Source organism: Salminus brasiliensis, chromosome 18, assembly GCF_030463535.1.
Source record: "Salminus brasiliensis chromosome 18, fSalBra1.hap2, whole genome shotgun sequence".
NCBI lineage: Eukaryota > Metazoa > Chordata > Actinopteri > Characiformes > Bryconidae > Salminus > Salminus brasiliensis.
This window is the reverse complement of record NC_132895.1, coordinates 11,861,594-11,878,307: the sequence shown is the minus strand read 5'-3', so window position 1 is coordinate 11,878,307 and position 16,714 is coordinate 11,861,594. Positions and strand designations below refer to the sequence as shown.

The 16,714-nt window shown below is 40.9% G+C and overlaps 1 protein-coding gene across 4 annotated transcripts in view; it reads left to right on the top strand.

Moving 5' to 3' along the window:
* Window positions 1-2,687: 2,687 nt before the first annotated feature.
* The window catches only part of specc1lb (sperm antigen with calponin homology and coiled-coil domains 1-like b), a 36,482-nt gene continuing 22,455 nt past the window's right edge, over window positions 2,688-16,714 (top strand). For 2 of the 4 annotated variants that reach the window (XM_072662067.1, XM_072662065.1), the window contains exons 1-4: window positions 2,688-2,867; window positions 14,801-14,981; window positions 15,197-15,338; window positions 15,569-16,311. In XM_072662067.1, coding sequence (XP_072518168.1) covers window positions 14,838-14,981; window positions 15,197-15,338; window positions 15,569-16,311 — 1,029 coding nt within the window. In that variant the 5' untranslated portion in view covers window positions 2,688-2,867; window positions 14,801-14,837. Of the gene's footprint in view, window positions 2,868-4,392; window positions 4,450-14,800; window positions 14,982-15,196; window positions 15,339-15,568; window positions 16,312-16,714 lie in introns of those variants that run through there. The other 2 variants (XM_072662068.1, XM_072662066.1) reach the window with 1 other exon arrangement.

Sequence of the window (16,714 nt, the reverse complement as noted above, 5' to 3'; positions counted from 1 at the left end):
ACATTGTTACATCTATTTCAAGCTTAAGGTTGCTAAACAATTTAGAAATAAATAAATAAATAAATAAATAAATAAATAAATAAATAACCACAACATACAAACTCTCTCTCAGGGGGAAAATGTCCCCAAGCTGTGGCATGAAGTCCTAAACTGGCCCAGACTCCAGAGTCCTTATGAGAGGAGACAGGTCTGAAAAGCCTGCAGGCCCTGGTGCATAGTCACGCAGACACAGGCCCTGGAAACAAGCGCTGTGGACCGACAAAGACACAATAAGCAGATACAAGATACATTTAGCGAAAAAAAAAAAGATAATTAATAAAAACACACTGCCAACTGTGAAAAACAGGGGCTGATCCAGCATGCTTCGGGGTTGTGTTGCCGCCAGTGGCATTGGCAATATTGCACAGGCGGAGGGAAGATGAATTCAACAAAATACCAGCCAATCAGGGATGTGAATGCAACATGATCTGTTAAAAACTAAAGCTGGGAAGAGGATGGATTCTGTCACAGGAGAATAATCTAAAACGTACCTCAATGTTACCATAAACTACTTAAAGAGACACAAACTGAAGCTTCTGGAATGACCCTCACAGTCTCCTCACCTAATCATCATAGAGAATTAGTGGATAGACCTCCAACAAGTTGTACATGCAGGACAACCCAAGAACTGGACACAAGAATATACCTTTGTAAGCTGTATAGTTTGCCAAATGGGGTTTTACTAATTCCTGGCTCTGTAGGCTGTCCAAACTTTTGCACAGGCCATATTAATGATTGATGATTTTTATGTTATGAAAGATATACTAACTGTGCATTAGAATTAGCAGAAAAATTACCCTCTCTGCTCCCCGGGCGCTGGAGTTGGCTGCCCACCGCTCTGGGTGTGTGTGTGTACTCACTGCCCCTAACACATGTGTGTGTGTGAGTGTGTGTTCACTACCAGATGGGTTAAATGCGGAGGACACATTTCGCTGTACACTGTACAGTGACAAATACGTGCACCTTTACCTTACCTTTACCTTTAAAAGTGTCATTTGGCCAAGGGTGTCCAAACTTTTGCATATAATAGAAAATAAACATGTCTTTAATTATCAACTATGGTTGGATTAAAGGGCGAATTTGAACATGTTTGCTGGACCATTTATTGTCTGTGCACCAAGAAAAGCACACTCCACAGCACAATTCATGGGAAGGGGGTGCTGTATACCTCTGGCTGAAGCGTGGTTTGGGGTATAGTGACTTTAGGTTCAGAGGGCCTAGTTCTAATGGAAATGCTTTTCTGCAGATTTTTTAAAGGTTAATGTAGTTAAATCACTAAATACATGAAGTGTCTCAATAGTTTTGAAAACAGTGTTTTATTATTTACACAAGATTGGGTCAATGGATGAAAGTGAAAACACACACACAGCTTCAAGTTCTGAAACGTCTTTCAGAAAAATATAAAATAGATGTTTTAATTTATATATTTATTTATTTTATTACTTATCTCTGGTTTCAAGCAGCTTCAAGCAACTTATCTCTGGGTGCAGCTTATTCTATAACCACACACACACACACATACACACACACACACACACACACACACACACACACACACAAAAGAAGAGCCTGATTTTTCTGGACCTGAAAATCTCAGAATTACATTTAAAAGATGAAGTGATTTAGTCAGACTAAATATATTTGGGATTGATTTTCCATCCTTCTTGTTGTAGTCAGCATTTGGTGTAGGGTTAAGCCCCCCTGGAACTCAACCACAAGGACAGCACTTTCATCCCCCTAAGGACCCCTATGTCATATGTGCCATATATGCCTGGCAGTTCTCTACATTCTCCACCCTACCTAATTACTCCTCCATCATGTCTCTGTATTGTGTGTAACACAGCATCTACTCAGGCTTGTGTGTACAGTGTGTACATGGTAATGATTCTGCAGGGTTGTATAGAGTGTGTGTGTGTGTGTGTGTGTGTGTGTGTGTGAGGCACATAAAACGTGTGTATCTAATGTAGATGTAGACTAATGTAGAAATGAGGGGTCAATATGTAGGTATACTATATGTAAACTGACGTTTACTCTATATAAGAGATTTGATTTGTTTGATATCCCATATTAAATTGGTTAAATTGAGGGAACTTTATATTAAATTGAGAGAATCGATTAAAAAATGTATTAAATCGAGTGAACATTTTAAGTATCTAAATATTATTTTTCTACCTTGATATTTTAGCTGCTCCCTAGACTTTATATTGATTTCGGCCAAAAAAGCGAGACTTTTATTTTGAAAAATGTTTTTTGCATGTAGTTGAACACTATGTTGAAACGAGGGTCAGGTATAAAACATGTAAACTGACTTTCATTCTTACAAAACGCGTTTTGTGACAATATAAGATATTTGATTTGTTTGATATGAGTCCCATATTAAATTTGTTAAATTGGGGGAATTTTATATTAAACATAAATATATATTAAAGTGAAAGAATCGATTCAAAAATGTATTAAATCGAGTGAACATTTTAAGTATCTAAATATTATTTTTCTACCTTGATATTTTAGCTGCTCCCTAGACTTTATATTGATTTCGGCTACAAAAGCGAGACTTTTATTTTGAAACATGGGGTTTTTCTTTTGCAGCGGCGGGCGGAGCTCCCGCTCTGCCTGGCTCCAGTGTGTTCAGGCTCGGCTGTGGATCGGCCGAGGAGCGGATGAGGGCTGGACTCCTCTGGGCTGCCAACTAAACCGCTTATGTGTGTTTGCCGGGAGAAGAGAGTCCTTTTATCGTTTTTGTCAGGTTTTCCGTAGTGCTCACTTCAGCTTTCCTCCGAGAAGCTGGAGTACCGGACGACGTCTTCGACAGAAAGAAGATTTTAAAGGTAAAATCAGTGTTTTTCAGCAAAATGGAGGCTTTTGTTTATAGTGTTTAGCTGCTGCTGTGCTGCTGTGTCCCAACTGGACTGTGAATAACGAGCCGTATCGTTTGAGTGCAGCTCAGGCCTACATGCGCCTTTTCACACTCCACCTATGAATGTACAGGGAATCAGCCAGCCTGTGAAGACTGTAGGACCTTTCCAGCCCACTCGTTTTTGTCCTGTGACCTGGTGTTTGACGGGGTTTCATAGAGTCCAAGCCAGGATGAGGAGGACTGTTCCAGCTAGACGTTGTTCATTAGATAATTCAGTGCCAGGTAACTGTCTTCACTGCTGTCCTGTACAGGGAGCAGAGCTGTGGGATAACTGTGGATTTGCCACCTTTTCCATTATAACCAGTTACTTCTGTTGAGGCATATCTGTAAAGAAAGCTCGTTACTGATTCATTCTTTCAGATTTGTCATTTTTATTGATGTCAGCATGTTTATTGTTAGTTCTTTTTTTTTTGCTTTGGAGATTTACATCTGATTTTGGACTAAAATAATAATAAAAAAGAGAAAACATGATATAACTTAACTTTGCTGGTACAAGCTGGGTGTAATGTAAAGCTTCACTGCAGTCTGGTATATCAGTACTACTAATATTAATGTTTTTTTGGTATTTAACACTATTTATAGACCCAGAAATACATTACAGTAGCATATTGCCACAGTCAGGCAAAAACCTCATCTTTCAATGGGTGTAAATGTAAAAAGACTTTACTACAGGCCATTTTGGGACATTTATAATGTTGTAAAAGTTTTGACACAATGTAAAAAATGTCAGATTTAAAGGATGTACAATTATCTTAAAGTTGAAAACCCCCAAAAAGCTCATAGCCGATATATTATTAATAAAAACAAACTATAGAAGAAAACCTGGTGTTTTACTCTAGCCATTCTTTAAATAAGGCTGAAGCTCTTTTAGCCCCCAGTGTCGGCAGCCAGTGCTGTATAAAGCCATACAAACAACAAAGCCAGTATTTACAATTACAGCCTGTAAAAAGTGACCATAATAGGAAAGAAATGTTTGGTACACTATGCAGTTTTGATTCGAGCATAATAAACGTATTCATGTCAAGTTTATTTATTTTATTCGGCCCGTGAGAAACCCGGATGACTCTTCCTTTCCCTTGACGTTCTGGGAAACAGTGACCACGAGGTTAAACAGGCCGGATTGTGAAATCGGACATGCTCAAGACCGGTGTGGTCTTCTGAAGTGGTTTTCACACCTAAGGATAAAGCACGACCATGAGAAACATCTGTCCGAGCTTAAGCTCTTCATACAGTCGGAGTATTTCAGCAGCCTGTAGCACATTCCAGTGTTCACAATGGCCTCAAACATCTCCGGCATTTGCAGGTCCTTCATGAGGGTTTGCAGAGACCTATTATGTAAACTCATCGGATCTTTTGTCAGAATTATGACAGTGTTTTTTGTTTTTTGTTTTTTTAGCCTATCTAAAGACGAGGAAGTGTTAGGAATACAAGAAGGGCACTTGCGTTCATCTGCAGTGCACATGTTCAAGTGGATGCCTGCCAAGAACATCTAGGTAATGATGCTGTAGGCCCCTGATGGCAGTAGGGAGCTTGTATTTTAGTGATTTTCATTGGTCACACTTCTACAGCGTTCTGAGACGAGCAGAGGAGATTCGTTCATGACTTTCCCCTTTCGTTATCGCTGTCCATATGACCTCGGTAATGATTGACAGGAAGTTACAGTCACAGTGTCTGATCTGCCGCTTTTACTGCAGATTTCATAGTACAGAAGCTTAGCATACAGCTGTATAACCCAGTGTTACTTCCGTTCTTTGAGTTTTTAGGCTTATCCCCATTGATTTTCTCGATCGTTTGGCCTCCTTGTGTGGGTTTGTCATTAGAAACGGAGATTGGTATTGAATTTAACAAGGCAGCGCGGAAATGACGGCCAGCTGACTCAGTAGGGTATCCGCTAGACTCGACTGAGGTACACTGGCCTAGTTGTATCTGTCTACGGTCTCTCTCATGAGCGGGCTTACTCTGCAAAAGCGTGTTTTTACAGCTCTCAAAGGAATGGCTCCACTGAATTGAGGCTCTGTTGGAATTTTTCTAGCTCTCCGTTCAGAGAGGCTGCGTGGGGATTTGGGCATTTATATTGGCACACTTGACGGGAAAACTTGCTAAAGCGTTGTAGAGTATTTAATAAAGATACATGATGATTTTGTGATGTTTCGTAGCTACCTCTGACTGTGTGTTGAGTGTGTGATCGTTTGTCAAACTGAATGAATTCCTGCAGCCCTACCTAAGTAGCAGCTGCTTTGCCCACTTGCAAGGGATCAGCAAATGGGGAGCATGTTGTGTGTGTGTATGGATAGATGTATGTTTTTAGGCTTTCACCCATTCAAGTCAGTAGAACAAGGCTTTGGGGCCTGTGGGAGAGTTGGTGAAGTCGTAGACTGCTCATTAGGGAAATGGAGTCACTATGAGCTGAATCAGTATGAGGCTTCTAGTCACATGTTTTATCCTCAGCAATACTTCTCCAACCTTCAACCCTCTCCTGACCTTTTTTGGTATCCTTTGTTTAGCTTGTGTCTCTAAATATTACTGACAGGCCTGTAAAGATTATGGTGTTCCCAGAGGAATTCACTATTCCATGTGCATTTTAATGTCGGAAAAAAGACGTGTTATGCCCATTCCGTCAGAATCGAATGAAACAGAATGAGCGCTCACCAAGACATCTGGTTTTCTGAGTACTTTTCTTTCGGGAACGCTATCTGTTCCTGCAGGCCGTTATTTTTAAGAAAGTATGCCGCATTTCGGAGAGTCAGCTGGTGAAATGGTTAAAATTGGAGGAATGGATCTTTGAGCTGACAGCAGATTGATTCGATTCACGATTCATTGGTTCTTAAACGTGATTTTTGTACATTTTTGTGATTCCACACATTAAACAGTGTTTCAGTTGAGTGCTTTGGTTCTTTGAGAAATATAACGGAAGAGATTTATTACATTTAGTCAGTTTTTGACAGATGCAAAAGTTTCAGTATTCTGCAGTTACAGCTGAATACGTTTATAAGAATTATCACACAACTGGATGTAGTAGGGCTAGTCGATATGATAAAAATACTATATTACCATATTTAAAGACTTATTATAAGACTTAAAATTGCTATAGGCAATATTTATCACAATGCATGTAAGTCTTATAAACCACTATTCAGATCCTGTACTGAATAGAGCAATTGTTATGCAACATCTGCTGAACTCCATCTAATCTAATCTAATCTAAATCAGTCTAATTACACGGTTTGTAATGAAACCTGCAGATGATCAGTGTTTATTAAGCACTAATCACAATTAATCACAATCATATCACAATACAATAAGATATCATCATATTGCCCAGCTCTAGTTTGTAGTAGTAATAGTAGGTCTGGGTGATAAGGTAAAATACTTTTACCACAGTACTTCAATACATTTAAGATTCACAATATTTATCATGATGATTGTGATCACAGACTTGATGCATCAGTAGCGGCAGATTCTTTAAAACTGCTATTCCGATACTCTCCCGTACTGAACACAGTATTTTTTTTATTCTGCTGTACTTCATCTAATGAGTCTAATTACACTGTTGGTAATGAAACCTGCAGTTGATCAGTGTTTATTAACACTAACAATATCAGCGATATGCTTAGAAAAGCGTGTTGTGTATCACCATAATAAAATCTATCACCATGCAGTAAACTCTCGTCGTATTGCCCAGCTCTATGTAGTAGTATATTAAGTGGCAAATAATCCATTCATTTATTGAGGTCAGGATGTTGGATAATCACCACCTCACCTCATCCCCAGCTCATCCCAAAAGTATTGGATGGCGCTCCATCCATCATTCCACTGCACCACAGCTCAATGCTGGGCGGCACTTAATACTTTATACATCTTTACACCCCTCTAGTTCACACCTGGTCATTAGACATAGTGCCAATAGGTTTATATTAATCTGTTCCAGAGAGTCCTATTCTTTTGGCATGTACTGGATAATCTATGTGTGTGCATTTGCACATCTGTGTCAGCAGCAATAGGTGCAACTTAAAGTAGCTGAAAGCATTTGTTAAAAGGGATGTCCACAAATATTTGGACATAGAGTTGCTTTTTCTGTGTTGCCGGGCTAGCTTTAGGGCTAGGAGGTGTAGGTTTATTTTTAGGGTGAAAATATAACAAGTCAAGACTGTTAATTCACGTTTTTCTAGCCGTGGTTTGCTCTGTTTTTAGGATGAGACAGCGGCGTTTGCGGTTCACGGCATCTCCGTGCCATGTACTGAACTCTCATTATTCGACTATGCCAAGGAAAATGCAGTTTTACATTCTAGGACACCATTCATAGTCTTTAACGAGGGAGCTTTTACAATTGTACTTGTCTATGTTCGTGTTGTCCGTGCTCAGATATGTGGACATGTTTGGCTGGTCTGGATCATGCTTGGACCAAATATCTTTCCACCATATCACACACACAGAAGTCTCATTAGAGACTTGTGTCCAAACCACAGGCGAACCAACACTGGAGTCAATGTGTCACACGGCCTTAAAACTGTTCATGGCAGATCTATTTCAAACTGTTTACGCGGAGTGTTATTTTGTCTGCCTGTCTTTTGTTAGCTGGGACTGTGAGCTCACACTCTGAGCAGGTGCTGAGGGGTGTGATTACGCACCTGGCTTGATCTCTGACTCTCTGACAGGCACACACTACTTACACACACTCACTCAAGCCATGTGAAAGGGGCTGGAAGGAAAGGAGATCATGGGAAAGTGCTGAAAACGATCTGCTTGTAAAAGGTAACATTTTTTTTCTTTTTTTTTCTCCTTCCTCCTCCTCTTCCATGTGTGGAAAAAGTGACTCATTTGGATACTACAGATGAAAAGAAACTAAGTATTTTAACATACTTTTTAAAGAGTCCTGATTTTACGTACTGATGTTAAGCATTGCAGTCTGATGCGAATATCTCATATTTTCTGTTGGTACATACCTGTTCATAAGCATAAGCATTTATACAATGGGCTAAATCTAGATCTTAGCATTAGAGTGAACTTTGATTGAATATTGATTGATGTAGATTTGCAAAATAAGCAGTGAAATGAATAAAATCCAGATGTTTTAGTGGAGTTTTTGGTGTATTTGGAGTAAAATAAATACGTAATTAAATATCACTCATATCAAACAATGATCAATGCTGATCATTTGTTTTTAAAGGTGCCAAAGATGAAATTTTTGAGTTTTCAGGTATTATTTGATGTATGACTAATTGTATGCCACTTTGGTTGGTGCAAAAAGACCCCAAAAACCCTTAAACTTGTCATTTAACAATCGTGTTATGTTGCCTTAGAATGAAAAGCTCTCTTCATTGCTCTGCTTTTATTAGCTGGTTTATGTCAGAACAAAGTTTGCAGAACCTGCATATTATAGCGTAGTTTTATCACTGTGACAAAAACAGTTATTCCAGCGTCTTACCGGATAGTGTTGCTATCCTCTCGCTGTGTTTGAAGCTGAAAAGCTTGAGGCCTGCTTCACATCACCACCCATAACACCATCACCAGCTGGAGGTGTCTGGAGGTGATGTGCTGCTCTTCAGTATCAACAGCACCATATTCTCCAGAGGTCACTGTTGCGTTTTGCTATTTCACCAGCTTTGACCAGGGCCTTCTTTGTAGGGCCTAGTTGATGTAAATGTTTTTTTTCCAGCCCTGTTTTGCTTAGGCTGGATTATGGATGGAAGGAGGAGACGAGGTTTATGGTTTGAGGTTTATGGCATGTCCGTTTCAAGCACTGAAAAGCTTATTTATTATTTAACTACCCCAAGAAAAAAAAGTATTGACATGCTTGAGCCCTGTGAAGTAGTGATCTGCTCATACTAGTGTAATTTCTGATATTATTGTGTAGCGCTGGGCGAGATCACAATGAATTGAACATTTTACTTGACTTTAATTAATGAACAATCATATAAGCTGCTCCAGTTGCTCGGTTGGCTCTGTGTTTGAGTTCCCCTCCATGTTACTTCCATGGCTCAGACTGGATGGGGTGGAGTCACATGACTCATGCACACGTGGTAGGTAGGGCAGGTTATTATAAGGACTGTCCTATGAATATTCCTATCCTTATGCTTATCGTAAGGATTCATTAGTTGCGTCCTTCAAATTGCAGTACGGGTATGTATGGGTTGAGTAATTGGCGGTCCAAATTGGGAAGAAAATGGGTGAAAAATCTGATAAAATGAAAAAACAACAAAATAATAATAAATAAAAATTGAAATGATCAACATAGGCAAGATGGCACTGATTTAGAGGTTCTGAATGTATTTTCCATTAATTGCCCCGACCCATTGTTGTGTATTCCCACAGTTAAGTCATTGTTTTCTTGATTTTTCTGCTGCTGTTGTGTATTTTTGTAAGTGAGAGAGCAGTATGTGTGTTGTAATTTTCTTAAGGAACATCTTATCAGATGTCTGAGCATGTCTTGTGTTCGTGTGTGTGTTTGTGTGTGTGTGTGTGTGTCTCTTTCCATTTTCCATCTGTGAGTGATTGCAGCGACCAGAAAGTCTGATTTTGTGCTTGAGGGTTTGGTTCGGTTGGCTGTGGTTTGCTTACACGTGTCAGCGTGGCTGACCCCGCTCAGCTGAGAGATATTACCACAGCCCCTCCTCCAGTGCTTCTCGTCTCCTCTCAAGGATTCCAGAGTTTCAGTTATGTTATGATTTCCACCAACTGTTATTGTCTGGCGGCCCCCTGGGGGGGAAAAAAATACCAGCACGCTGAGCCTCAAGGCCTGCTGAGCTTGCGGGACTTAATGATCATTGTTTATGGAGGAGGAGCTGCTGCATCAAATTGAAAACCTGCCCGACCCCATCCTTCTGTCTTTGAGGAAAGCAGCGCCAGTGAGTTCACGCTGTAGTTTTGAAACCCCTGCTTGTGTCTTTAAATGACCGAATCAGCCGGTAGCTGGAGTGCAGCTCTTTAATGAGCTCCCTCCACCTGGCGCCACCCTGCGACGGCAGCAGGGATGATGGGTTGCAGTCTGCTGCTGGGTGTGTGGTTGTCTTGTTTTGTCTCCAGTTCAAGCAGATCAGCTTCAAAGACGTGGTTGTAAACTATACGGGGGTTTTGGGCGAGCGGGTGGACCTTAATCTCTGGCTTTGTGTTCAACTTGGTCAAGTGTTTGTGTGTTGAAGCAGCATGGGATGGAGCCACGCATCATTCGGTGCACTTCATGAGCAGATCCTGCTGGAAAAGGGATGTCATGTTGGGGTGGTTTAGGTGGCCTACTGTCATGAATTGTTCAGTGGAATTTTGCAGTAGTATTACTTTAAATAAATCAGCTGGTCACTTCATTAAAACCGCAATTTCGACACTCATCATCCATTACATCAGCTCCACATATAGGAGCACTTTGTAGGTCTATAATTACAGACTGTAGTCCATCTGTTTCACTGCATACTTTGGTAGATTCCTTTCACCCTGTTCTTCAGTGGTCAGGACCCCACAGGACCACCACAGAGCAGGTATTATATGACTGGTGGGTCAATCAGACTCAGCATAGTAGTCACACTGTCATGGTGGTAGTGTGGTTTGTGGCCCGAGTGCATCAGGACACAGCAGTGCTGCTTCTGATATGACCTGTAAGTCTGGGCGGTTGATGCAGCACAGAGGGTGTCAAGCTAGGGGTGTGAAACACCACCCTACACCATTCCTACAGGAAGACCCCTACATTCACCTACCGTAAAGCAAACTTTTAACAAATTAGCACAATTTCTGTTTATTGGTCAGTAAAATTTATAACTGTGCTGGACCACGGCACAGTGTAGTCTGGGCTCAGGACTTTTATTCTGAAATTCGACTCTGTGAGACTAAAGAGGAGCTAGCAGCCTCTCCCTTCTCTGTTCTCCTTAAATGAAAGACAAGCTGGATACTCGCTGATCGTTGATTACAGGACGATGGCATGCTGGTTAGATAGGGGGAGTCTTGTTGTTTGCTATGATATGTGATTTGATGTCTGTAGGTTACTCTGATCCTGGGTTATGAAGCCTAGAATACTGGTAGTGCTAGAATCGTGGTCCGTGAATGGATAAATTGGATCAGACTAATTAACCGATACCTGATCCATTTAATTTAGTTAGTATCGGGAGCGATATCTGATCCTAGTATTGGATCGGTAAATGTATCATTTGTACTAGTTTTCAATAGGGAAGCTTTGTGGTTATTGGGGTGGTATGTTACCAGCATAATGGAGTGGGTGGAGCTTTAACCGTCTTGGTTGACCACAGGTGTAGTGTGAATTGCTTTGCGAACGGTCATTGTTGGCTAGAACTTCATAGAAACATCTTTTGGCACACTTATGTCTCTCATTTCTCTTCTTAAGAGTTGTAGTGTTGGTGCGTAGTCTCAAAAAATTGTAGTGTTGATTTTGGAACATATATTCAAGTAGTTAAAACATGGATTTGCAAAAATCAACATTGATTAGAAGCTCTTTATTATCAGAGTTTCAAGTCAACAACCTTTCTGTTTTGTTTTGTTTTTTTAATGGGGAGAAATGCATGATTAAATTCTGTTATTGTGATGTGAAGCATATTGAGGATATCATCAGCAGGTTTCATTACAAACCGTGTCATTGGACGGGTTTAATTCGATTAAGCAGCAGATGAGTCTGAATAGTAGTTTATAAGAATTTTCGCTACTGATGTATTTCGTCTGTGATCACATGTATCATGATAAATATTGTGTATCGGGAAAACTGTTATTAAATATTGGGACATAGTATTTTTACCTTATTGCCCAGCCCTACATCAGAATCATGTTTTATGCTAGTTGACAGTGTGATGTAAGGCAGTAGAAGTTTGAGATGGTTGAGAAATTCTGCAGCATTCCTTTAAGTCACTGAGATAAATGTTATTTACAGTTTAGTCTGTGAGGTATTTAGTAAATCTGGGCAGAGTTAGAGCTGCAGGTCTTATCATGCTGAGACAGAGGCTAGAGTTGTTTCTCCTCTGTGAAGATCACAACAACTTTACTTCAGACTGGCTTCCAGGATCCACCCCCTGAAGGTTCTTTCAGTGGAACTGACTTTTAGCAGATGCTGACTTGACTTGGTGCATGTGTTTTAGGTATGCCCTGCTATCAGCAGCATATTCAAACCTTGCATTGTGGACATCTGATACTGTAGGTGTTTGTCTCCGGGCATGTCCAAGCCTATTTGGTTGGAATGATTGCACAAAATAAAATGTCCTGAGCTTGCAGGAGAGGAGAGGTTGCAGTCTCTGGGCACTTTACCATTGAGTTTATCATGTTTGAAGGTGTGGTAAAATTATTATTTATGCAAGTTTGTCAGTTTCTTTTTAATTGTTTTCCCCCTCCTAAACCCTTTCCAAGCTTTGTACCTGTGATTTTGTGGCAGCACCTCCCACGGCCCCCTGCTGATATTTGTGAAAGTGTACACACACACACACACACACACACACACACACACACACACAATTTCTGTTTTTGCAGTAAAGTCTCCTGTGGTCGAAAGCAGCATCGCTTAGTCAGACATCTGAATTATCAGCAAACTGCATTGCATTTATATATATATATATATATATATATATATATATATATATATATATATATATATATATATATATATATATATATATATAATATTATGGACAGTCTTGCAAAGTGTGTCCACATGTGTTGCGTTGGCCTTAGTGGAAAGTTTCTTAAATTAGGGCTGCATGATATTTGAAAAAAATCATATATGATGTATAAGGATATTTTTAAAAAAATACAGGAATTTGCACCAGATTTCTCTAGATACCAATGATCCAACATTTCATGATATTAATAATGCACTCCATAGATTCAGAAAATGAAATGAGAAATGAGAACAGGAATTTTGTGAATTTTTTTGTGAAAGTGAATTTTCCTTTTGTATTAAACTGAAAAAAAGATAAAAAATTGACGTTGCATGTCTTGAGATACGAATGTTGCGTATATGCACATTACAATAACGATAATCAAAATCTAGAAGTATGTGGCTCCAGAATGGCTCTACCATATAAGTGTCGGCAAATTTCTTCAATCCCTAATGATGCCACAGCCAGAAGTCTTCAGCACACTTTCAGCTAGACGAGTGCTCCAGTACTGCAGGTGGTGCTATGACCGTCATTTCCATGACTATTGAAAGAAGTAAGCATGCTGTAAAATAGGGCCGACCCGAGGCTCTAAATGCTGAGTGTTAGCTAACACAGTTTACTTCAGCTTTTATGACTAGACATTCTGGACTGATTGATTTAGTTTAGTTGAGACTTTTTCTTAAAATGTTTTATAGTGTTTAATATCTTATGATCCAGTCTGACCTCCCTGACCAATCAGCTCCCAGCTCCTTTAAAGCACCAACTACGAAGCTTTACACCCCTCTAGCCGTTGCCTGACATTGGCATGATGACTTTATTCTTGTGTGGCAGCGTTTCACCATATCCTCGCTGACATGCTAAATCCTCTGCAAACATGATATCCAAAATGACTTCATTCCAAATCATTTTGGAGCATTTCTATTGATCTATTCATCATTAATTATTTTCACGATGTAAAGAACGGCAGTTAGATTAATATTATAATTCAAAGGAAACGAAAGGTTTTTGCCAAGTCTGCAATGATATCATAGATTTAAACAATTTAACATTTTTTTTTAGGGGTAATTGTGATACATCTGACCTAGGGCTGTGTGATCTGGTAATTTTTTTTTTTTTTAATTTTCAACATCTGCTGCACTTTACAGTCTAATTATACTGTTTGTAATGAAACTTTGTGTTTATTAAGCACTAACAAAATGCTCAGTATGCTCAGAACAGCATTTTGTGTATCACAATACAACCATCGTCATATTGCCCAGCTCTAATCTGACCCCAGAGGATACCTCACTAAATGTTTAGTCTGATCCTGAACATGATATAATCCTTGTTTAAATATTGAGATACTTACTGGAATCATTTTTTAAAAATAGCCAATAAATATTTACATTATAGTGACATCTAAAAATGGGATAATCTCACATAGCATAGAGTTCACATTATATTACATCATCAAATGATGGAACGGGTCAGGTTTAGTTGCTTATTACGAGCCTTCAGGGAATACTGGAATGAACTAGCAAGACTTTTTTTAAACAATGCTAATAACCGTGAGCTGTATTCAGCAGAACACACTGAGTTGAACTGGCTAGGAAGCCTGTTCAGACCTCGTAAAGCCTTTTAAGGCCAGCCCCAGTGGGGATCAGCCTCAGTAACGGCCTTTGCCTCCACCCATGATGATGTGATAAGAAAGGCAGCTCCAGCCTCTCTGCCCATCCTCCAATCACACTGTGTGTGTGCATTCAAAAGGCTGTCCAGTGACGTTTCCTTTCGAAGTGTGTGTAAGTGCATAAATAGGGCCCAGGGGGACTGTAATGGTACGTTACAACTGTCTCTTAGCAAAAGCACAGTGTTCCATTGGCCATGTGCTCTCCAAAGAAAAGGACAACTTCTGGGTAATGGAGACGTTTTGATGTCTTGCTGATATTTCTTTTTAATGTGTTGTATTGTAATACATGTGGAATTAGATTGGAGTGGACTGTGCGTCTGTGCAGCAGCAGCCTTGCATGGTGTTATTGATTTATTTCATGCTTTTGTTTTTAGTATTGTTGTTATTGATTATTTTTCTTATGCTTTACTATAAGATGTCTTATTTAAAATTGTTTGACAGTTATTGTTGTTATTAATATTTTAAAGTCTCAAGCGCTTGTTCATGAAGAGCCGACTTCAAACAGGCTCACTAAAAAGTTATTGCTACTGACAGTTCTTCAGATTTAGCTGCCTTGTCTTTCTGCCTTAAAACCACGCATGTTTCCCCTCTCCGTAGATTGCCCCGTAAATGTATCAGGAACTTGGAGCCCACTATGAAAAAGGCGAGCAGGGCCACGGGTGCCTCCAGCAGAGCGACGGCTGGCTCTAAAGCCCAGGGCAAGCCAGAGGGCACCGGCACTATGGGCACTGGAGGCAAGGCCACAACCAAGACGCCAAACTCAGCCCTTCTGTCTAAGGTGAACCACTGTTGTCCAGTTGTTCCTAATGCATGCTCTTTTGATTGCCTCTAGTCTTTTCAGTAGCTTTCCTGTAAATAAAGCCATGAAGGAAAGTGTTGTAGTTTTGATAATGTTGACCTGAAAAGTTCTAGTGACTACTCTGGTGAAAGAGGGTCCCTCAAAACCAGTACTTGCTTGGACAATAACCATAGGATATCTTGTATGTTTACCAGACAAAGAGCAATGATGATCTCCCAGCGGTGAGCGCAGGCAGCGGAGCAGCTTCAGCAGCTGGCAGCAGCACTGCAGCCAAGAGCAAGAAAACTGCTGCTTCCACTCAGAGCAACACAGAGGCCAAAGCCAAGACCAGCTCAGGTGCCAGCAGTGAATCTGGGTCTCAGAATGTGTAATTGAGTTGATAAACCGCCTCTAGGAGGCTTTTTTCCCCCCCTTTAAATTTTGTGCAAAGTACAGTGTGTGCTTGAGGTGGCCTTAACTTAATTAATGACAATAAATACTGTCATGGTGTGTCCACCATTCATCACCATCAGCCTTTAGCCTTTTGAAGATTGATTAGCTGATGATTGATTGGGTGTGCCTTGTAGGTCCATCAGGAAGGCGAGGGACGTCCTCTGCCGCCAAGGAACCTGGAGCAACCCGTGAAGGTTTGCGAGAGCGCACCAGGAACAGTGCTGCCAAGAAGCTATCTGGGCCTTCTGACACCATGCCTCCAAAACGATCTCGCTGCCGCACCACTGCAGAAGCCGAAACCCAGGCCAGCAAGTCCCGCTACGACAGGCAGGTCACCAACAAAGCTGTGCTTGAGTCCAGAGTGAAAGATCTGCTAGGTCTGGCCAAAAGCAAAGATCTTGAGATCATGCACCTACGTTCCGAGCTGCGTGGGATGAGGGCTCAGCTGGGCCTGGAGGAGCAAGAGGCCCCTGAAATGGAGGGCCAGACTGAAGAGCAGCCCCAGGAGAAGGAACCTGCCTGTGGCATCAGCGCAGCCGATGTGGAATCCACCCTCCTGCTTCTACAGGATCAGAACCAGGGCATCCGAGGGGAGCTCAACCTGCTGAAGAGTGAGAACCGCATGCTGAAGGACCGACTCAATGCACTGGGCTTCTCGCTGGAGCAGAGGCTGGACAGCCCAGACAAAGGCCCACGCGGCACCTCTCTTAGCCCAGAGCCAACCGCCAGTGGAGGCAGCGGCAACAGCAGTAGTGCTGGTGGGGGAGGGACTCGGACGTCTTCAGCTGAAGGCTCTGCTGGCGGTTCCACTGAAGACCTTCTGTCCGAGGCAAGACGTGTTGGCTCACCCGATGCTGTGGACAGCGAGTGCAGTGAGGTAAATGTTCTGTCTGATTTAAGAAAACCAAAGAAATTTGACCATACAGAGGAAATCAAGATGTTCTGAGACGTTTCTCTCAAACCTGCTTTTTCACTCTACATATTTTCAGTGCTTGTATGCTATATTGAGTGTACAATATAGATGCAGGCATTTATCTCAGGCACTCTTCTGGTCCATTCTCCCAACTCTCAAATTGAATGATTGTTAGAATTATATTATTACACCAGTACCTCTTGACCATTGCTGTCATGCAAAAGCCTTGTATCTCAATGCCTCAATGCGCTTTCTAGCACAATCTAAATCTGGCAGTTGTTTAAAAGTTTCATTTTTTAAATGCAAGGATGAGTGACAATGACAGCATGTTTATGTTCTTATACAAGTACTATAGTATTTTATGTCC